Genomic DNA, 24292 nt, shown 5'->3' with positions numbered 1-24292 from the left:
TTTCTGGACTACAGGCAGGCCAGTCTAGTACCCGCAGTCTTTTACTATGAAGCCACGCTGTTGTAACACATGGCTTGGCATTGTCTTGCTGAAATAAGCAGGGGCGTCCATGATAATGTTGCTTGGATAACAACATATGTTGCTCCAAAACCTGTATGTACCTTTCAGCATTAATGGTGCTTTCAGAGATGTATAAGTTACCCATGCCATCACAGATCCTGGCTTTTGAACTTTGCGCCTACAACAATCCAGATGGTTATCTTTCTTTTTCTTCCAGAGGACACAACATCCACAGTTTCTAAAAAGCATTTGAAATGTGGACTCGTAAGACCACAGAACACTTTTCCACTTTGCATCAGTCCATCTTAGATGAGCTCGGGCCCAGTGAAGCTGGCGGTTTCTGGGTGTTGTTGATAAATTACTTTCGCTTTGCATAGTAGTTTTAACTTTCACTTACAGATGTAGCGGCCAACTGTAGTTACTGACAGTGGTTTTCTGAAATGTTCCTGAGCCCATTTTTGTGATATCATTTACACACTGATGTCGCTTTTTGATGCAGTACCGCCTGAAGGATCGAAGGTCCGTAATATCATCGTTTACGTGCAGTGATTTCTTCAGATTCTCTGAACCTTTTGATGATATTACAGACCATAAATGGTGAAATCCCTAAATTCCTTGCAATAGCTGGTTGAGAAATGTTGTTCTTAAACTGTTTGACAATTTGCTCACACATTTGTTCACAAAGTGCTGACCCTCGCCCAAATGTAGTTTGTGAATGACTGACCATTTCATGGAAGCTGCTTTTTATACCCAATCATGGCACCCACCTGTTCCCAATTTGCCTGTTCACCTGTGGGATGTTCCAAATAAGTATTTGATAAGCATTCCTCAACTTTCTCAGTCTCTTTTTTGCCACTTGTGCCAGCTCTTTTGGATTCCAAGTATAGAAAATAAGTTTTCCAGTTCGAACTGGTTTGGGGGTTTGTAATATTTGACAACCTATTAAAGCATTTAGTTTATTAAATGGCTTTAAAGTGAGCTGTGATGGTAAAATATAAGCTTTTAGACAAGAGCTCGCTTTCCAGAATCATCGCCATTTTGCTGGTTATATATAGCCTTGTATAGTCACGTGTCAACCCCTCCCAATTGTTTAATATAAGTCACCTGGACTTTATAACTTTAAGTCGAGCACAAAGATAAATAGAACACATTTAAACACGTTTAAAGTTCTATATTTTCATGTGTTAATCACTCACGAAGCGGCTGTTATGAAACGAGGAGCTTCCATTTTGACGTGACTGCATGTTTCTCATCCACAACGTCTGCTTGTCTCGTCTTTAAAAAATGTTCATCTCTGATCTTGGAAGGAAGATTTGATCGAATAATGCGTGGAAGAAGCCTCTAGTTTTAAGAGGACTAGTGAAAGAAAAGCAGAAATGTAACATAAATATAGCGTGTGTGTGTCAAGTGTCGCCTTACAAGCGCTGCATGTACGTGACGTCACCGCACGGGGTTCCCTTCTTCTCGGACTGCTGATGGTGCCTTCACGGACTGTCGGATATAACATTTCAAAACGTTCGTCACCAAATGCACTTCAACACAAACTTATTAGCATAAATATAAAATATGGTGATTAATATTATTACTGGAATTAATTGTAGTTGTCGTTCCTTTATGTCAATTGCTGTATTTCCAATGGAAAAAAATCATAATCTGAACACATTTGCGTTTAATGTGTTGGATTTTGTTTCTCTTCTAGGCTGTTGATTTTTTAATTATTTTTTTTTTCACTGAACAACTCAAGCAACAAACTAGAATGTGATTGGAATAAAATGCCAAATTTAAATACAAAACACTATAAAAACCACAACAATTGATACTGTATATCAGTGGTCCCCAACCGGTCCGCAGAATTTTATTTTTCATTTTTATTTAAAATAAAATAAAATAAAATATATATATATATATATTTATTTATTTTATTTTTATTAAATCAACATAAACACAATATACACTTGCAATTGTGCACCAACCAAAAAAACGTCCCTTTTTCATGACAAAGAAAAAAAAAAAGGATGCTTTTTTTGTGAACCTTTGGATTTACCTCGGGGGAGCCTTGACCATGTTTGCGCCGTAGAGCAGCTGCTAGCTCTCTGCTACACCAGAGTCCGCGTTGAGAGACCAGAGGAGATGCAAAGAAGGAGACGGGGCTGTAGAGCATTAAGTATCCGGATGGACAAGCTTCCTGTAAGTGCAAGTTAAAACTCTACTTTGCAAAGCCAAAGCCATTTGTCAACAACACCCAGAAACACCGGCAGCGGCTTCGCTGGGCCCAAACTCATCTAAGATGGACTGTCGCACTGATACTTCTGTACTGCTTTTTGGTGCTTTTTTTGTGAACCTTTGGATTTACCTCGGGGGAGCCTTGACCATGTTTGCGCCGTAGAGCAGCTGCTAGCTCTCTGCCACACCAGAGTCCGCGTTGAGAGACCAGAGGAGATGCGAAGAAGGAGACGGGGCTGTAGAGCATTAAGCATCCGGATGGACAAGCTTCCTGTAAGTGCAAGTTAAAACTCCACTTTGCATAGCCAAAGCCATTTATCAACAACACCCAGAAACGCCGGCGGCGGCTTCGCTGGGCCCGAGCTCATCTAAGATGGACTGTCGCACTGATACTTCTGTACTGCTTTTTGGTGCTTTTTTTGTGAACCTTTGGATTTACCTCGGGGGAGCCTTGGCCATGTTTGCGCCGGAGAGCAGCTGCTAGCTCTCTGCCACACCAGAGTCTGCGTGGAGAGACCAGAGGAGATGCGAAGAAGGAAACGGTGCTGTAGAGCATTAAGCATCCGGATGGACAAGCTTCCTGTAAGTGCAAGTTAAAACTCTACTTTGCAATGCCAAAGCCATTTATCAACAACACCCAGAAACGCCGGCGGTGGCTTCGCTGTGCCCGAGCTCATCTAAGATGGACTGTCGCACTGTGGAAAAGTGTTCTGACAAGTCCACATTTCAAATTGCAAGATTGGGTAGGGTTAGGTTTGAATATCAATTTTAACGAGTGGCCATCTTCTGAGCTGACCAGAGGCACAGAATTAGGGTTTAGGGTAGTGGTTTCAAACTTATTTAAGCTTTGGGGCCACATGGAGGAAAATCTATTCCCACGCGGGCAGAACTGATAAAATCATGGCATAATAACTTAAAAATAAAAACAACTTCAGATTGTTTTTTGTTTTACTTTGGCCAAAAATAGAACTGAAAATGTACATAATTACACCTAATCCTCTTGGCAAAACACTTCAAGTTAGTTGAAAATTTTGAGGGAAAAAATTGATGCCCTTTCAAAAACACCACGAAGAACACAATGCATTTAGACATTGTCTCAATGTTTTTACACAAAGCCATCAAACTATGAGCACTTCCTGTTTAGTATTCAGATGTTGGCAGTTCACCATTAAAGACGTGTTCGGAAAACCGCCACATTGGTGACATCTGTTACTGCCACAGCACATTAGCATCATCATTCAAATGTTGCACTTTTGATGAAACCATAACCGATATCAAGGTAAGATAACTACAACAAATGTTAACATAGTAGATTTAAGCAAAAAATAAAATAGAGCATACACCAAATGTAGAAACACAATTGTTTACAATAGAGTTCAGGGTGCGCATCATGCCGTCAACAAATTGCGCATTGCACGGAACTCCAACTACAAAGATGATGGTCTTGTTGACTTAACTCTTTGCATCTTACCGTTTCATTATTTTACCCGTTGAGAGGGTAAATTACAATTAAGGAGGGTATTGCGTGTCGCAACAGCATAAGTCTGACGCCATTAATCGCTAACCCTATGGAGCGTCACAACAGCTAGGATAGTGGATGATGGCTGCAGCAGATAAGGGTTACTAGTCGTCTTGGACTCCATGCCACTGGACCCTGCCTCGGCTCTATCGAGGATCGTGTGGTGACTGTCTGTGCCCCAGTCTCTCCACGTTAGACAAAATCACGCACAGGCATCCTCCATAAAGGGATACCCCCCCTACCAGGAGGATTGTCATACTCGTTCGAGTGACCGCCGGTGACAAGTACCTCTAGGGGTCCTTGCACCACACTGTATGTATTTATTTACTTTGCCTTTTCTTTGACCCATCTCAATAATGTTATTCAGAAAACAATGCCCAAAACCTTAGTTTGTGGTTGTTTTCTCTAACAGTATACATTTGTCTACATATGGTTAAGGACACGCATGTCGGTTTCCTAGATGACAAAGTCTCATCACTGAGGGATAAATCTAATCTGTAGTAGAGAATCCCTCTACCATTTTCAAGTACTTTATTTGGGGGTTTTTGAGCCGTCAGCTTGAAACGTCCCTCTGTCTCTGACTCCCTCGTGGTCATGTGACATGAGTGGGGCGGCATGGCGTAGTGGGTAGAGCGGCCGTGCCAGAGACCTGAGGGTTGCAGGTTCAATTCCCACCTATTAACATCCAAATCGCTGCTGTTGTGTCCTTGGGCAGAACACTTCACCCTTGCCCCCGGTGCCGCTCACACTGGTGAATGAATGATGAATGAATAATTGGTGGTGGTCGGAGGGGCCGTAGGCGCAAACTGGCAGCCACGCTTCCGCCAGTCTACCCCAGGGCAGGCTGTGGCTACAGATGTAGCTTACCACCACCAAGTGTGAATGAATGATGGGTTCCCACTTCTCTGTGAGCGCTTTGAATATCTAACAATAGAAAAGCGCGATATAAATCCAATCCATCATCATCATCGTCATGAGTTTGTGACTGCTCTGATTTTGCTAACTAGTTTCAATGACCAGCCTTATCCTTCCTCTGATTGGCCAGTTTATAATGTTTCAGCCTAATCTTAGCCAATTGGGACTCGCCATACGAACACCAACCAATCATAGATTTTCTCCGTATGTATGGATGTTCTCATTAATCCAGGTCATTGTATTTTCTACATATTTGGATTCGCAGTCCATTGACTCTCTTTGTAGCTTTGATGTAAGCTACCCAGCTACAGTACATGGATCTAAAAGTAACAAGGCTACAGGAAAAGCTACTCGTTAAAAAAAGTAGCTAAACTACCGCCAAGCCACTGTAAAATGTAGTTGAGCTACGTAGCTTAGCGACATGTAGCTTGTAACTGCCCGTCACTGTCTGTTAGTACTACACCGATGATACTGGAAAAGGATGAACATTTTTTGCATGTCAGCGGGTTAATTAATTTTTCTGTCTTGCTCTCGAATGCAATATTAGAAACCGCTCTTTTCTAGTTCAATCATTGCTGCCGCCTGGATTGACTGAAAGTGTCTTGTTTTCTGTCCTGTCAGCCACGGGCCAAAAAGTGCGCAGAATTGATCAAAATGAGCTGCATGGCAACACCAGCATTATTTTTCTTCCACTGATCACGCTTTTAATGATTGCAAAGAGCTGATGGATGGCAGCCTTGCAGTTAGACGAAGCCTGAAGAGCTATTTGTCAAAACCTGACATTTTAGTATGAATTAAAAATGCATCGGGTCCTGCTCTTATTACACACTCGAGTATTGGCCGTATTTGCTGAAAGCCATAAGAAGGATGTTGCCTCTTCAACCGCCTTTTTCAGTCTGGAAGGACAGAGGGGGTGGATAAAAAGGAAGGTAGCATACGCAGGAGAACTAGAGGGGGACGATAGAGGAAGAGAATAGAGGGAGTTTTGGATAGTACTTTATTTAGGATAGAGTAGGATAGAGGAAGAAGATAGAGGGAAAACAATAGTGGGGAAGCATAGAGGAAGAGGATAGAGGGGGTAGGATAGGGGAAAAGGATAAAGGAAGTAGGATAGAGGGTACAGAAGGGGTAGAATAGAAGGGGACAATAGAGGAATAGTCTAGAGGGAGTAGGATACAGGAAGAAGGATAGAGGAAAAGGATAGAGGGGGTGGATGGGGGATAATAGAGGGGGACGATAGAGGAATTGGATAGAGGGGGTAGGATAGAGGAAATAGGATGGACGAAGAGGATAGAGGAAATAGGATAGAGGAAGTAGGATAGAGGAAGAGGATAGAAGGTGTAGAATAGGGAGAATAGAGGGGAACAACAGAGGAAAAGGATAGAGGGAGTACCCTAGAGGAAAAAGATAGAGGGGAAACAATAGTGGGTAAGCATAGAGGAAGAGGATAGAGGGGGTAGGATAGAGGAAATATGATAGACTAGAAGAGGATAGAGGAAGTAGGATAGAGGAAGTAGGATAGAGGGGGAGGATAGAGGAAGATGATAGAGGGGATGGAAGGGGTAGAATAAAAGGGGACTATAGAGGAAGAGGCTCAAAGGAGTAGGATAGAGGAAATAGGATAGAAGAAGAGGATAGAAGGGGTAGAAGGGAGATAATATAGGGGGACGATAGAGGAAGAGGATAGAGGAAGTAGGCTAGAGGAAAAGGATAGAGGAGGTAGAAGGGAAGAATAGAGGAGGAGGATGGCGGGGGACGATAGTAGGCGGTAAGATATAAAAGGAAATAATAGAGGGGGAGGATAGAGGAAAGGGAGAGAGCGGGAGGATAGAGAAGAGGATAGAGGGGGTGGATAGATGGGGACGATAAGGGAGGGGGAAAGCTGAAGAGGATAGATGAAGAAGATAGCAGGGGACGATAGTAGGCGGTAAGATATAGAAGGAAAGAATAGAGGAGGAGGATAGAGGAGGAGGACAGGGGAAAAGGGAGAAAAGGGGAAGGTAGAGGAAGAGGATAGAGGGGAACAATAAAAGAAGAGGATAGAGGAGGAGGAGAGAAGGGGAGGATAGAGGAAGAGGATCGAGCGGGACGATAGAGGAAGAGGATGGAGGAAGATGATAAAGGAAGAGGATGGAGGAAGATGATAAAGGGGGACGATAGAGGAAGAGGATAGAGGGGTTAGGATAAAGGAAAAAGGATAGACAAAAAGGATGGAGGAAATAGGATAGAGGAAGTAGGATAGATGAAGAGGATAGAGGAAGTGGATTGAAGGTGTAGAATGGGGAGAATAGAGGGGGACGATAGAGGAAGAGGATAGAGGGAGTACCCTAGAGGAAAAAGTAGAGGGGAAACAATAGTGGGTAAGAATAGAGGAAGATGATAGAGGGGGTAGGATAGAGGAAATACGATAGATGAGAAGAGGATAGAGAAAATAGGATAGAGGAAGTAGGATAGAGGGGTTGGATGGAGGAAGATGATAGAGGGGATGTAAGGGGTATAATAGAAGGGGACTAAAGAGGAAGAGGCTCGAAGGAGTAGGATAGAGGAAATAGGATAGAAGAAGAGGATAGAAGGGGGAGAAGGGGGATCATATAGGGGGACGATAGAGGAAGAGGATAGAGTGCTGGTAGCGGTGCTACGGAAGTAGAACAGCTACCTTAACCTCCAAGCCTCAACCTCCAACAAGACCTCCTCCACCGGTCTTTCGTCCCGCCAGACCGCAGCCTCCTGCGCGTCCTATTCCATCGGTATTCCGGCCGGCTAAACCGCTACCACCTCCTAGGCCGCCTCCACCAGCACCACGGCTAGCTGCACCTGTAGTTAGCCCTAGCCCTAGTCCAAACCCTAGCCTTAGCCCTAGTCCTAGCCTTAGCCCTAGCCTTAGTCCAAGCCCTAGTCCTAGTCCGACTCGTGGTCTGACTCGTGGTCCGAGGCCTAACCCAAGTCCTAGCCCGAGTCGTAGCCCTAATCACAGTCACAGTCCTAGCCATAGTCATGGTCCGAGTCCTGGTCCTAGCCCTAGTCAAAGTCCAAGCCATATTTCTAGTCTCAGTCCTAGTCATAGTCCCAGTCCGACTCCTAGTCCGACTCCGAGTCCAAGTCACAGTCTTAGTCCGACTACTAGTCTGACTCCGAGTCTGAGTCATAGTCTTAGTCCTAATCCTAGTCTTAGTCCAAGTCTTAGTCCTAGTCTTAGTCCAAGTCCGAGTCCTAGTCCAGGCCTGGATCCCACTCCAGCACCTGACTTTTTGCTGGATCCCACTCCAGCACGGACTCTGTGCTGGATCACACTCTAGCACCTGACACAATGCTGGATTCCACTCCAGTACCTGCTCCTCGGCTGGCACCAGTGCCTGCTCCTCGGCTGGCACCAGTGCCTGCACCTCGGCTGGTGTCAGCACCAGTGCCTGTTCCTCGGCTGGTGTCAGCACCAGTGCCTGCTCCTCGGCTGGCACCAGTGCCTGCTCCTCGGCTAATACCAGTGCCTGCACCCCGGCTGGTACCGGTGCCTGCACCCCGGCTGGTACCGGTGCCTGCACCCCGGCTGGCACCAGTTCCTGCTCCTCGGCTGATGCTCCAAGTTCCAGTGCCGGCTTCGTCTGCTCCTACAGCGCCGACTTCATCTCCTGCGTCAGCGCTGGCTTTGTCTGCTGCACTCGTGCCTGCTTCGGCTGCAGCACCCGCACCAGCTTCGTCTGCTGCTACAGCGCCAGCTTCATCTCCAGCTCCAGCGCCAGCTTCTTCGTCTGCAGCTTCCAAGCCTGCCGTGACGACGGCGCCGAAGCGCCCACCTTTACGTCGGCCACGGATGTGGTCTCTACGAGGTCGAGGAACACCGCTGCCACCTGACCCCGGTGGATTCAGGGACACAGGACCTGGCGACCCTCCACCATGTCCTCCCTCCGCCCTCCCTTCACTTTTGGACTGTCTTGTTGTGGGAGGCTGGCGGGGGGGTTCTGTGTAATTTTTGGGACATCTGGGATCTGTCCCTTGAGGGGGGGCTTATGCAATGATCCACTACTTGGATCATGGCATGTTCTGGTTTTGTTCTGTTTTATTATCACCCTGTTTAGTATTTGACGTCCTTAGTTTCTGGTGGCACTTCCTGTTTTGTTTCTGTTGCCTAGTTACACATTTAGTGTCACCTGTCTCTTGTTTGTCGTCGCGCACCTGCCTCCTAATTTTCTGTCCCTACTTAAACCTGCCCTTTTTGTTCCTTCGTCCTCGCAGTGTAGTTTGCCTTCCATGCAACAGGTGACGTCGCTATCCCGCATTGTGGTAAATACCCTTGGTACTCGATTAGCTTCCATGCTATTTTGTTTGTTTGTTTCCCTAGCTCACATGCTAGCGTCTTTTGTTTCTTCTAACTCATGCTAGTTCTGTTGGTTTTGTTTGTTAGTGCCTTCGTGCAAGTGTTTTTGTTCTTAGTTTGTTCTTTAGTATAATAATAAATCATCATTCTTACCTTCACGCTGTGTTCCATTCCGACTGCACCAACGAGAGAACGCAATCCACACCCCGATGCCCACCAAGCGTCACAAGTAAGCCTCAATTTTCAATAAAAACAAGGCATACGTTTTATTCAGAAAGTATATTTAATACTTTTGTTCACTGTAACATTACTCACAGTTTACAGAGGCGGTATAGCTCGGTTGGTAAGTGGCCGTGCCAGCAACTTGAGGGTTCATGGCTCGATCCCTGCTTTTGCCAACATAGTCACTGCCTGGGGCAATACACTGGTTTAAAAATGTAACTTAGATATTGGGTTCCACAATGTAAAGTGCTTTGAGTCACTATAGTAAAGTGCTATATAAAAATAATTAAATTCAATTAACAAATAAAAAGTTTGAACAGTAACACTGTGTTTCAATATTTAATTAGGTGATTCTTTGGCACACCACTAGTTGTACATGTACAACAATGTTGTTTACCTCGAAACTTCATAAGATATGTTTATGTACTTTATATGTACATACAGTATACAATATTGTTTATATACTTCTCTTCTGTGAAACTCTTTCAGACAAGAAAATACACACAAAATAAGTTGATTTTGCATACCAGGGTTTATTTTTGTCTTGACGAGTAATCACACATAGTTATTTGCACATGATTTGGAGTAAATTGAGTTTACTCCAAATATGGAGTAAAGTCATATTCAGAACAGATCATAAGGTCTTCCGTACAAAAAAAGGAGTGGGAAAAAGTCTGTACAGAACAAAGAACAAGAAGAAGTACAGCGGACACCGTTTGTGTCGACGCTTCTCAGACTGGATTTAAGTGGCTGTGGACATAACCACAAACTGACCTAACTAGTCATTTCTGCACATTATCTTACGCTATGATATATTGAGATTGTAGAATATTTTTTTGTGTTGACATGATTTTCCTCTTTGTGTGCATATTTGTCTTAATATGGATAAATGGATGATACAGCAGAGGATTGGGAGAATGTCATGTGGTCAGATGAAACCAAAATATAACTTTTTGGTATAAACTCAACTCGTCGTGTTTGGAGGAAGAAGAATACTGAGTTGCATCCCAAGAACACCATACCTACTGTGAAGCATGGGGGTGGGAACATCCTGCTTTGGGGCTGTTTTTCTGCTAAGGGGACAGGACGATTGATCTGTGTTAAGGAAAGAATGAATGGTGCCATGTATCGTGAGATTTTGCGCCAAAACCTTCCATCAGTGAGAGCTTTGAATGGTTGACCAAATACTTATTTTCCACCATAATTTACAAATAAATTCTTTACAATTCCTACAATGTGAATTCCTGGATTTTTTTTTCACATTATGTCTCTCACAGTTGAAGTGTACCTATGATGAAAATTACAGAACTCTGTCATCATTTTAAGTGGGAGAACTTGCACAATCGGTGGCTGACTAAATACTTTTTTGCCCCACTGTACAAACGTGCTGTCGACATAAGCGGGTTCTACTGTATTTAGATCAGAGATGAAAGCTCCTTTAATGTGATATAAAAGAAAAGAAGAAAGGTTGAGAAGTTATGAATGGATTTACATGATAGTAAAAAGGTTTGGTTTGAAGTGTGCTTTTGAACAAGTAGTCTGACCGTAATCTTTTGTTTTTTTGTCAATACATCTAAGTGAATGAATAACATCATAAAAATAATACTTATGCTCATCGCCTGGACAGGTCGCCTCCTGTGAGGGAGAAGGAGGAAAACAAAGCATGAGTTTTAACTGGCACACTTAAACTTCACATTTGAAGCACACATGGGTGTAAAAGTGGCACAAATGCAGTCGACTGTCAAATATTACATCAAAAATGCATAGAACGCAGTGATGGTCACCATCTTGGATGTGTGTTGTATGTACAGTAAGTGAGGGGTTTTTCACAGAACATTCCACAGAAATCACAGCCATTAATGTCCCCAGGAATTAAAATGTAGAACACAAACTACACGTTAAACACTACATATATTTCTATTTGATGCCATTTGTCTTTTTTGTTGTGTGTCTATGCAATATTCAATATGTATCGTATTAACAGCACACCCAGTACATTTGTAACGGAAAAATGTTTTCCATTTACAAAACCCATTTCCATATGAGTTGGAAAATTGTGTTAGATGTAAATATAGATAGATAGATAGATAGATAGATAGATAGATAGATAGATAGATAGATAGATAGATAGATAGATAGATAGTACTTTATTGATTCCTTCAGGAGAGTTCCTTTAGGAAAATTAAAATTCCAGCAGCAGTGTACAGAGTTGAGATCAATTTAAATAAAAATAAAAAGTAAATAATGGGGGTTTAAATGGAAACAAAATAGAGAAATATTACAATAAGAATAAAAACTAAAAAGCAACAATGGGAATAACAATATAACAGTAAAATAAGAATATTACAAGACAATGTAGGCAGTAGTGACCATGTTATGAAAACGTATTGCACTGTTATTGTTTTGCATCCCCTGTCATCCTAGTACCCCCCGCCCCCCGCCCCAGAGAGGAGTTGTACAATCTAATGGCGTGTGGGACAAAGGAGTTTTTGAGTCTATTAGTCCTGCACTTGGGATGAAGCAGTCTAGCACTGAACAGGCTCCTCTAGCTACTGATAACGCTATGCAGAGGGTGACTGACATCATCCAGGATGCTCACTAGTTTGTCAACAGTCCTCTTCTCTGCCACCGTCACCAGTGTGTCCAGTTAAACGGAATACAATGATTTGCAAATCATTTTCAACCCTTATTCAATTGAATATGCTACAACGACAAGATATTTGATGTTCAAACTCAAATAATAATTAACTTAGAATTTCATGGCTAAACACGTGCCAAAGTAGTTGGGAAAGGGCATGTTCACCACTGTGTTATATCACTTTTTCTTTTAACAACACTCAATAAACGTCTGGGAACTGAGGAAACTAATTGTTGAAGCTTTGAAAGTGGAATTCTTTCCCATTCTTGTTTTATGTAGAGCTTCATTCGTTCAACAGTCAGGGGGCTCCGCTGTCGTATTTCACACTTCAAAATGTGCCACACATTTTTTTATGGGAGACAGGTCTGGACTGCAGGCGGGCCAGGAAAGTGCCCGCACTCTTTTTTTTTAACGAAGCCACGCTGTTGTAACACGTGCTGAATGTGGCTTGGCATTGTCTTGCTGGAATAAGCAGGGGCGTCCATGAAAAAGACGGCGCTTAGATGGCAGCATCTGTTGTTCCAAAAGCTGTATGTACCTTTAAGCATTAATGGTGCCTTCACAGATGCGTAAGTTACCCATGCCTTGGGCACTAATGCAACCCCATACCATCACAGATGCTGGCTTTTGAACTTTGCGTCGATAACAGTCTAGATGGTTCGCTTCCCCTTTGGTCCGAATGACACAATGTCGAATATTTCCAAAAACAATTTGAAATGTGGACTCGTCAAACCACAGAATACTTTTGCACTTTGCATCAGTCCATCTTGGGCCCAGAGAAGCTGGTGGGCATTTCTGGATGTTGTTGATAAATGGCGTTCGCTTTGCATAGTAAAGCTTTAACTTGCACTTACAGATGTAGCGACCAACTGTATTTAGTGACAGTGGTTTTCTGAAGTGTTCTTGAGCCCATGTGGTTATATCCTTTAGAGATTGATGTCGGTTTTTGATACAGTGCCGTCTAAGGGATCGAAGGTCACGGTCATTCAATGTTGGTTTCCAGACATGTCGCTTACATGGAGTGATTTCTCCAGATTCTCTGAACCATCTGATGATATTATGGACCGTAGATTTTGAAATCCCCAAATGTCTTGCAACTGCACTTTGAGAAACGTTGTTCTTAAACTTTTTGACTATTTGCTCATGCAGTTGTGGACAAAGGGGTGTACCTCGCCCCATCCTTTCTTGTGAAAGACTGAGCATTTTTTGGGAAGCTGTTTTTATACCCAATCATGGCACCCACCTGTTTCCAATTAGCCTGCACACCTGTGGGATGTTCCAAATAAGTGTTTGCCACCTTTCCCAACTTCTTTGTCTCGTGTTGCTGGCATCAAATTCTAAAGTTAATGATTATTTGCAAAAAAAAGAAGTTTATTAGTTTGAACATCAAATATGTTGTCTTTGTAGCATATTCACATCAATACGGGTTGAAAATGATTTGTATTTTTTATTTTCGTTTTTATTTACATCCAACACAATTTCCCAACTCATATGGAAAAGGGGTTTGTATTTGCAGCACCAGACTATAAGCTGCAGACATATACCGTGGAAAATTAGTTGTTTACACAGAAATATTTTGTAGGTGTTTATTTATATACTTTAATTGTTTCCAAACGGTGTTTGTAGCACGGGAGTAAAACGACTGATCATACAAAACAGAAGACATAGCTGAGCCTCCAGGTTCTATAACAGCTTCTTCCCTCTGGCCAATAGACTCTTGAACGCATCAAAATAATCCCCTCAATTCCCCCAAAAAACCTTAACTCGCGAGAACATAAAGAAAAAATAACATACAGTACAGGCCAAAAAGTTTGGACACACAATTTCCTTATTTTCATCACTATGTACTAAGGGTATGGGAAAAAATCGATTCGAATACGAATCGCGATTCTCACGTTGTGCGATTCAGAATCGATTCTCATTTAATTTAATTTAATTCTCATTTATTTTTTATTTTTTTTTATCAATCCAACAAACCACTACCCAGCAATACCATAACAATGCAATCCAATTCCAAAACCAAACCTGACCCAGCATTACTCAGAACTGCAATAAACAGAGCAATTGAGAGGAGACAAACACGACACAGAACAAACCAAAAGTAGTGAAACAAAAATGAATATTATCAACAACAGTATCAATATTAGTTATAATTTCAGCATAGCACTGATTAAAAATCCCTCATTGACATTATCATTAGACATTTATAAGAATTAAAAAAGAAGAACAATAGTGTCACGGTGGCTTACACTTGCATCGCATCTCATAATCTTGCCAACACACTGTGTCCAATGTTTTCACAAAGATAAAATACGTCATATTTTGGTTCATATTTAAAACAAATTTACATTATTGCAATCAGTTGATAAAACATTGTCCTTTAAAATTATAAAAGCTTTTTACAAAAATATACTACTCTGCTAGCATGTCAGCAGACTGGGGTAGATCCTGCTGGAATTCTATCTATTGAATGAATACAGAATCGTTTTGAATCGGAAAAATATCGTTTTTTAATTGAGAATCGAGTTGAATCGAAAAAAAATCTATGTATAATCGAATCGCGACCCCAAGAATCGATATTGAATCGAATCGTGGGACACCCAAAGATTCGCAGCCCTACTGTTTACATTGCAGATTGTCCCTGAAAGCATCAAAATTATGAAAGAACGTGTGGAGTTATGTACCTAACAAATAACTGAAAACATGTTTTATATTCTAGTTTCTATATTCTAGTCACCCTTTGCTCTGAATACTTTTTGGCACACTCTTGGCATTCTCTCGATGAGCTTCAAGTTTCACTTCACAGGTGTGATTGAAGCTCATCGAGTGAATGCCAAGAGTGTGCAAAGCACTTATCAGAGCAAAGGGTGGCTATAAACTCCTCATGTTTGGAGGAAGAATAACACTGAGTTGCATCCCAAGAACACCATACCTACTGTGAAGCATGGGGGTGGGAACATCATGCTTTGGGGCTGTTTTTCTGCTAAGGGGACAGGACGATTGATCCGTGTTAAGGAAAGAATGAATGGGGCCATGTATCGTGAGATTTTGAGCCAAAACCTCCTTCCATCAGTGAGAGCTTTGAATGGTTGACCAAATACTTATTTTCCACCATAATTTACAAATAAATTCTTTAAGATTCCTACAATGTGAATTCCTGGATTTTTTTTTCACATTCTGTCTCTCACAGTTAAAGTGTACCTATGATGAAAATTACAGACCTCTGTCATTATTTTAAGTGGGAGAAATTGCACAATCGGTGGCTGACTAAATACTTTTTTGCCCCACTGTAAGTCCACATGTGTTCATTCATAGTTTTGATGCTTTCAGTGACAATATACAATGTAAATAGTCATGAAATTAAAGGAAATGCATTGAATGAGAAGGTGTGTCCAAACGTTTGGCCTGTACTGTACATCCGTAAGCGTGGATGCATATGCAAAAGAAAAATATATTTATCTGTACAGTGAATCTATTTATATCTGCACCTTCTTTTGTAAGTGCAAACACTCTGCACATTATTTTTCTCTTTTATCCTGCACTACAATGAGCTAATGCAACTAAATGTCGTTCTTATCTGTACTGTAAAGTTGAAATTGGAACGACAATAAAGAAAGTCTAAGTCTACGTCTACTCTCCAATCAGCTAAACAGACTCAATAAGTCACAGTGACATTTTGGTGAGTTTACTGAGGAATTTGTGAAACTGAAACAATACAAATAGAAAGGTATTGTAAGTTAATAATACTAATATAGACACTTGTATAGGTGTTAGCATATTAGCTAATGCTAACAGCGCTAGTGTCATTCCATTACGATAGCACGTACAAATATGCATGAAAACTCTCCGGCAGACATCTCACATGGGACGGTTCAGCCAGTATTAATTGTTTTAGTTATAGTTTACAATTTACATGCGTTGCTTTGAGTGATGAATTAAGAATCCATTTGCGTAAAAAGGCTGTGGATGACTGAAAAAAACCCAAACACTACCGGTAAATGGGAGGACACAGCAGCAGCTGTTGTGTCCTTCCATGTGGCGCAAACGCTCAGTTGGTAGAGTGGCCGTGCCAGCAACTTTAGGGCTCCAGGTTCGATCCCCGCTTCTGCCATCCTAGTTACAGACGTTATGTGCTTAAGCAAGATGCTTTACCGACCTGCTCTCAGTGCCACCCACACTGGTTCAAATGCAACTTAGATATTGGGTTTCACTATGTAAAGCACTTTGAGTCACTAGAGAAAAGCGCTAAATGCTGTAAAAATAATTAACTTCAAAATTCACTTCACTGTTGTCAAACTTTTGGAAAAGATAGCGCCATGATATAAAAGCAGCTTTCATGAAATGCTAAGTAATTCACAAACAAGGATGGGGCGAGGGTCCCCAATTTGTAAGCGAATTGTCGAACAGTTTTAGAACAACATTTCTCAACGAGCTATTGGAAGGAATTTAGGGATTTTACCATCTACGGTCCGTAAAATCATCAAAGGTTCAGAGAATCTGGAGAAATCACTGCACGTAAGCGATGATATTACGGACCTTTGATCCCTCAGGCGGTACTGCATCAAAAACCGCCATTGTGTAAAGGTTATCACCACATGAGCTCAGGAACACTTCATAAAACCACTGTCAGTAACTAGAGTTGGTTGCTACATCTTTAAGTGCAAGTTAAAACTCTGCTATGCAAAGCAAAACCCATTTATCAACAACACCAAGGAACGCCGCTGGCTTCGCTGAGCCCAAGATCATCTAAGGTGGACTGATGCAAAGTGGAAAAGTGTTCTGTGGTCTGACAAGTCCACATTTCAAATTATATTTGGAAACTATGGACGTGGTGTCCTCTGGAACAAAGAGGAAAATAACCATCTGGATTGTTATAGGCGCAAGGTTCAAAAGCCAGCATCTGTGATGGTATGGGGGTGTATTAGTGCCCAAGGCATGGGTAACTTACACATCTGTGAAGGCACCATTAATGCTGAATGGTCCATACAGGTTTTGGAGCAACATGTGTTGTCATCCAAGCAACGTTATCATGAACGCTCCGGCTTATTTCAGCAAAAAAATGCCAAGCCACGTGTTACAACAGCGTGGTTTTGTAGTTAAAGAGTGTGGGTACTTTCCTGGCCCGCCTGCAGTCCAGACATGTCTCCCATCGAAAATGTGTGGCGCATTATGAAGCATAAAAACGACTGTTGAACGACTGAAGCTCTACATAAAACAAGAAAGAGAAACAATTCCACCTTTAAAGTTTCAACAATTAGTTTCCTCAGTTCCCAAATGTTTATTGAGTGTTAAAAGAAAAGGTGATGTAACACAGTGGTGAACATGCCCTTTCCCAACTACTTTGGCACGTGTTGCAGCCATGAAATTCTAAGTTAATTATTATATATATAAAAAAAAAAAAAGATTATGAGTTTGAACATCAAATATGTTGTCTTTGTAGTGCATTCAATTGAATATGGGTTGAAAATGATTTGCAAATCATTGTATTCCGTTTATATTTACATCAAACACAATTTCCCAACTCAAATGGAAACAGGGTTTGTACAAATAAAATAATGTTTGCTTTAGATGCATATTTTAAGTAGTCAACATGTGTTTTTTAATTTAAAAAAAACAACATTTTGGAGAGTAAATGCTACTTATTCAGTGGAATTACCCCCCCCCCCCCCCCCCCCAAAATAAATACATACATACATTGTAGATTGTCACTGAAGGCATCAAAACTATAAATAAACACGTGGAGTTAAAAAGGTAATATAACTAAAAACATGTTTTATATTCTAGTTTCTTCAAAATAGCCACCCTTTGCTCTGATTAGTGTTTTGCACACTCTTGGCATTCTCTCGATGAGCTTCAAGGGTTTTCACTTCACAGGTGTCAGAGTGTTGATGCCTTCAGTGACAATCTACAATGTAAACACTCATGAAAATAAAGAAAACGCATTGAAATGAAAAGGTGTGTCCAAACATTGAAATATGGACCCAAAAGAAGGATGAGTGTGAGTCATCTGCATGAGAAGCAGCACTCACACATACTGTATCAAGCATGGCAGCTGGTGTGTGTGTGTGTGTGTGTCAAAGACTGATCGCCATAGTGACCAAATCCGTCAGACATGGTGTCCATGGGATTGTAGCGCTGTGAAGGGAATTTGAGCCGAGGGATACTGGGCGTCGTCCTACGGCGGCTACATCCAATTAGCTAACGCCATCAGAGGCGGGATCTGTGATTGAATTATTGATGGCGGCTCGGGAAACACGTTTCAGTGAGGCTGCGTGTCGTTATGGTAGAAGAGTGTGAATGGAAGAGTGCCAGTCATCAACAGTGTCAAGTAGAACTGCTCTGGTTATCATATTTATAGAAATCTATACTGTATGGGAGTATTTGGAACTATTATATTCATGTATTCATTAATCTAAGGTTGGATTAAATCTTTCATCTTTAACCTTATTACAACATGTGGGACAGTTAACAGTGGACAAAACCTTTCAGCTGTTCAAAATCTTACATGCATAAACACAAGCAGGGATAAATTCGCAGTTTGTACTTTTTTCCCCACAGTTTTTTTATTTATTTATGTGAAATTTACTTTATACTTTTGAATTGAATTTACAAACTCCAAAACCAGGGAAGTTGGCATCTTGTGTAATTTGTAAATACAAACAGAATACAATGATTTTTGCATCTTTTCCCAACTTATATTCAATTGAATGAACTGCAAAGACAAGATAGTTGAACTGAGAGACATTTTTTTGTGCCAATTATTGTTAACTTAAAATTTAATGGCGGCAACACATTGCGAAAAAGATGGCACAGGGGCATTTTTACCACTGTGTTACATGGCATTTCCTTTTAACAACACTCAGTAAACGTTTGGGAACTGAGGAAACCAATTTGTGAAGCTTTCAGGTGGAATTCTTTCCCATTCTTGCTTGATCTTGTTCAACAGTCCGGGGTCTCTACTGTGGTATTTTATGCTTCATAATGCGCCACACATTTTCAATGGGAGACAAGTCTGGACTACAGGCAGGCCAGTCTAGTACCTGCATTCTTTTAGTATGAAGCCACGCTGTTGTAACACATGGCTTGGCATTGTCTTGCTGAAATAAGCAGGGGCGTCCATGATAACGTGGCGTGGATGGCAACATATGTTGCTTCAAAACCTGTATGTACTTTTCAGCATTAATAGTGTCTTTACAGATGTGTAAGTTACCCATGCCTTGGGCACTAGTACCATCCCATACCATCAGAGATGCTGGCTTTGGAACTTTGCGCTTATAACAATCTGGATGTTTTTTTTCCTCTTTGGTCCAGAGGATACAATGTCCACAATTTCCAAAAACAATTTGAAATTTGGACTCGTTAGACCACAGAACCATTTGCATCAGTCCATCTTAGATGAGCTCGGCCCAGCGAAACCGGCGGCGTTTCTGGGTGTTGTTGATAAATGGCTTTCGCTTTGCATAGTATAATTTTAACTTGCACTTACAGTTGTAGCGAAGTTCATGGGCATTTAATGTTACATGCAGTGATTTCTCCAGATTGTCTAAACATTTTGATGATATTACAGACCTTAGATGGTGAAATCCCTAAATTCCTTGCAATTGCTCGTTGAGAAATGTTGTTCTTAAACTGTTCGATCATTTGCTCATGCATTTGTTGACAAAGTGGTGACCTTCACCCCATCCTTGTTTGTGAATGACTGAGTCTTTCATGGAAGCTACTTTTATTCCCAATCATGGCACCCACCTGTTCCCAATTAGCCTGTTCACCCGTGGGATGTTCCAAATACGTGTTTGATGAGCATTCCTCAACTTTCTCAAGTCTTTTTTGCCACTTGTGCCAGCTTTTTTGAAACATGTTGCAGGCATCCATCCATCCATCTATTTTTCTACCGCTTTTTCCCTTTGGGGTCGCGGGGGGCATGGTGCCTATCTCAGCTACAATCGGGCAGAAGGCGGCGTACACCCTGGACAAGTCGCAATCTCATCGCAGATGTTGCAGGCATCCAATTTCAAATGAACTAATGTTTGCCAAAAATAAAGTTTACAGTTCGAACGTTGAGTATCTTGTCTTTGCAGTATATTTAATTGAATATAGGCTTAAAAGGATTAGCAAATCATTGTATTCTGTTTTTATATACCAACTGGTTTTGGGGTTTGTAAGTTAATGCATGTTTTTCACTAAAACAAATGAATTGGAAAACAATTGTTCCAAAAAAAAAATTGTTTTAGGCCAAAAAACAAATTTAACATGACTGTAACATACAAACCCTGTTTCCATATGAGTTGGGAAATTGTGTTAGATGTAAATATAAACGGAATACAATGATTTTCAAATCCTTTTCAACCCATACTCAGTTTATTATGCCACAAAGACAACATATTTGGTGTTCAAACTCATAAACTTTATTTTTTTTGCAAATAATAATTAACTCTGAATTTCATGACTGCAACACGTGCCAAAGTAGTTGGGAAAGGGCATGTTTACCACTGTGTTACATCACCTTTTCTTTTAACAACGCTCAATAAACATTTGGGAACTGAGGAAACTAATTGTTGAAGCTTTGAAAGTGAAATTCTTTCCCATTCTTGTTTTATGTAGAGCTTCAGTCGTTCAACAGTCCGGGGTCTACGCTGTTGTACTTTACGCTTCATAATGCGCCACACATTTTCGATGGGAGACAGGTCTGGACTGCAGGCGGGCCAGGAAAATACCCACACTCTTTTTTTACGAAGCCACAATGTTGCAACACTTGTCTTGCTGAAATAAGCAGGGGCGTCCATGATAACGTCGCATGGATGACAACATATGTTGCTCCAAAACCTATATGGACCATTCAGCATTAATGGTGCCTTCACAGATGTGTAAGTTACCCATGCCTTGGGCACTAATACACCCCCTTACCATCACAGATGCTGGCTTTTCAACTTTGCGCTTATAACAATCTGAATGGTTATTTTCCTCTTTGTTCTGGAGGACACCACGTCCTCTGTTTCCAAATATAATTTGAAATATGGACTCGTTAGACCACAGAACACCTTTCCACTTTGCATCAGTCCATCTTAGGTGAACTCGGGCCCAGCCAAGCCGGCGGTGTTTCAGGATATTGTTGATAAATGGGTTTGGCTTTGCATTCTAGAGTTTTAACTTGCACTTACAGATGTAGCAACCAACTATAGTTACTGATAGTGGTTTTATGAAGTGTTCATGAGCCAATGTGGTGATATTCTTTACACACTGATGTTGGTTTTTGATGCAGTATCGCCTGAGGGATCAAAGGTCCGTAATATCATCGCTTACGTGCAGTGATTTCTCCAGATTCTCAGAACTTTTTGATGATTTTACGGACCGTAGATGGTAAAATCCCTAAATTCCTTGCAATAGCTCGTTGAGAAACGTTGGTCTAAAACTGTTCGACAATTTGCTTACAAAGTGGTGACACTCGCCCCATCCTTGATTGTGAATTACTTAACATTTAATGAAAGCTGCTTTTATACCCAATCATGGCACCCACCTGTTCCCAATTAGCCTGCACACCTGTGGGATGCTCCATATAAGTGTTTGATGAGCATTCCTCAACTTTATCAGTATTTATTGCCACCTTTCTCAACTTCTTTGTCACGTGTTGCTGACATCAAATTCTAAAGTTAATGATTATTTGCAAAAAAAAGATGTTTATCAGTTTGAACATCAAATATGTTGTCCTTGTAGCATATTCAACTGAATATGGGTTGAAAATGATTTGCAAATCATTGTATTCCGTTTATATTTACATCCAACACAATCTCCCAACTCATATGGTAACAGGGTTTGTACATTTGCAACTGTTCCTTAAAGGTATTATATTTTTTAAAATTAATTTAGTTTAGAAGCCCAATGCTAGGACATGGCGCCACGGAGGGTTTCATCAATGTCAACTCTCATCAGTCACGGAGCAGAAAGGGCCTCGGAATAATTTTGTGATAAAATGTCATATTTTAAATAGAAAATACTGTACACATGCAAAGTTGTACAGTAAAAAAAGAAACCACCCGAGGCAAGATGAAAAGTTTTGATGGTGAAATACAAATCTGTCATTCGCATGTGTTGCTTGGAGGTTTCCATTGCAAGTCTTGTTTCCACAAGCTGTTATTTTAAATCTGTGCTCCGACTGCAGCAATGTAATGTGATATATGGATATTCAAATGACTTCTCCTCACCTTGGCAGCTGGTGCACTCACAGCTGCGTATGACGGGAAGGACCACCGGCTCGCTGTCACCGCTGTCACACTGCAGGTTGAGGAAGCGAACAGGTGTGTCGGGGTCCAAACGATAACTGCAACAGTCACACACGGACCTCAGGTAGGGCTCCTTCAACAAGAAGAGAAGTGCGCATGACAAAAGTTTCAGGAATCCATGCAGTTCAGCAAAATTCTGACAATGCTGACAGGAAAAAGTTATCTTTATATTAAAATCATTATAAAAGTTTTTTTTTTAGGACATACTCATATTAAAGGCCTACTGAAACCCACTACTACCGACCACGCAGTCTGATAGTTTATATATCAATGATGAAATATTAACATTGCAACACATGCCAATACGGACGGTTTAATTTTTTTCAAACTTTTTTTCTAGTCCTTCACTCTAAATTTCCTCATCCACGAATCTTTCATCCTCGCTCAAATTAATGGGGAAATTGTCGCTTTCTCGGTCCGAATAGTTCTCGCTGCTGGAGGCTCACATTATAAACAATGTGAGGATGTGAGGAGCCCTACAACCCGTGATATCACGCCCACATTGTCTGCTACTTCCTAGAAAGGCAAGGCTTTTTTATTAGCGACCAAAAGTTGCAAACTTTATCGTCAATGTTTTCTACTAAATCCTTTCAGCAAACATAAGGCAATATCGCGAAATGATCAAGTATGACACATAAAATGCACCTGCTATCCCCGTTTAAACAAGAAAATCTCATTTCAGTAGGCCTTTAAAACAACATACTGTGCCTAAAACCACTCAACACCTAAAGGAAGATAACTTTGGCTGATTTGAGCGCACTGATTCAGACTCAGGTATGAGCCAGCAGGGCCAGCTCCTGGCATATACAGCCCATACAGATAATTGTTAAATTAACATCGCTTCAAGCAAGAAAACATGTATGGCTGTATTTTTAGAATGACAATAATAATTAAGTTTATATTATAGTAAAACATTTTCCTCAAAAATAGAGTCTAACATATGTTTTTTCCATTCATTGTATTTTTGTTTACTTTTTCAATTAATGTGAAAGCATTTGTAAACAAAAAAATGATTTGCAATAATAAAAATAAAAAAATTTGGAAACAAAAAAATATTTTCAATTCATTAAAAAAAAAAAACCCGACTTGTAAAAAAACAGGATTTCCAAAAATAAAAAAATGTTCAACCAACAAAACAATTTGCAAACGAAAAACTTTTTTTTTTTAACCAAAAAACTATTTGTGACAAATCAAAAATAAGATTTTTAACGAAAAAAACAAAAACAGTTTCTCACCCCAAAAAGTATTTATGTTTTAACCAAAAAACACCATTTGGAACTAACGAAAAAAACTGTGACGAAAAAAATTATTTTAACCAAAAAAAAACCTTATGTGTAACAAAAACATAATAATTTGGCCACCAAAAAAGCCCTAATTGTGATTAAAATACAGCCTTCTCCTGAATAAATCTAATTTGTAACAACAACATAAATCGATGTACAACAAAATAAAAAGATTTGTAATAGAAAAAATATTTTTCACCAAAAAAAAAAAAAAAGATTTGCAACCATAAAACTGATTTGTAATTAAAAGATCTTTAACCCCAAAAAAAGATTTGCAACAACATAGGTGTTTTTTGGGTCAACAAAAACACCATTTGTAACAAAAAAAGAGTTGTAACCAGCAAAAGGACTTTTGTAGTAAAAACAAAACAAAAACAATGGTTTGGAACCAAAAAAAGATTTTTTTTCCAAAATACCTATTTGTTACCAACAAGTGTAACCAAAAAATCTGATTTGTAACTACAAAAAAAGATTTGCAACCATCCATCCCTCCATTTTCTAACGCTTATTCCCTTTTGGGGTCGCGGGGGGCGCTGGCACCTATCTCAGCTACAATCGGGCGGAAGGCGGAGTACACCCTGGACAAGTCGCGACCTCATCGCATGTTAGATTGTGTCTATATAGATGAAGAAAGTAGTCTTTCACTGTTTGATACCGTATTTGCACTATTTTAAAAGGTGAATATTGCCCAATAAAAGAAAGTAAATAAATGTCTGTCATTGTCTACACCTCACACACACAATTCACCGAGATGTCGTTGTCATTCCACACTTTTAACAAAAGTTAGAATACATATGTAATATAAAAAAACTATTTTCAACACCCCCAAAAACGATTTACTAC

At 40.6% G+C, this 24292-nt stretch overlaps 1 protein-coding gene across 1 annotated transcript in view; it reads right to left on the bottom strand.

The window, feature by feature from the left end:
• Nucleotides 1-9764: 9764 nt before the first annotated feature.
• sspo (SCO-spondin) overlaps nucleotides 9765-24292 on the bottom strand; it is a 391512-nt gene continuing 376984 nt past the window's right edge. Inside the window, 2 exon segments of the mRNA XM_061922415.1 lie at nucleotides 9765-10886; nucleotides 22089-22239. Coding sequence (XP_061778399.1) covers nucleotides 10864-10886; nucleotides 22089-22239 — 174 coding nt within the window. The 3' untranslated portion in view covers nucleotides 9765-10863.

Source organism: Nerophis ophidion, linkage group LG15 (assembly GCF_033978795.1).
Source record: "Nerophis ophidion isolate RoL-2023_Sa linkage group LG15, RoL_Noph_v1.0, whole genome shotgun sequence".
NCBI lineage: Eukaryota > Metazoa > Chordata > Actinopteri > Syngnathiformes > Syngnathidae > Nerophis > Nerophis ophidion.
Note: the sequence above shows the minus strand (reverse complement) of the source record. Positions and strands in the feature narration are given on the sequence as shown.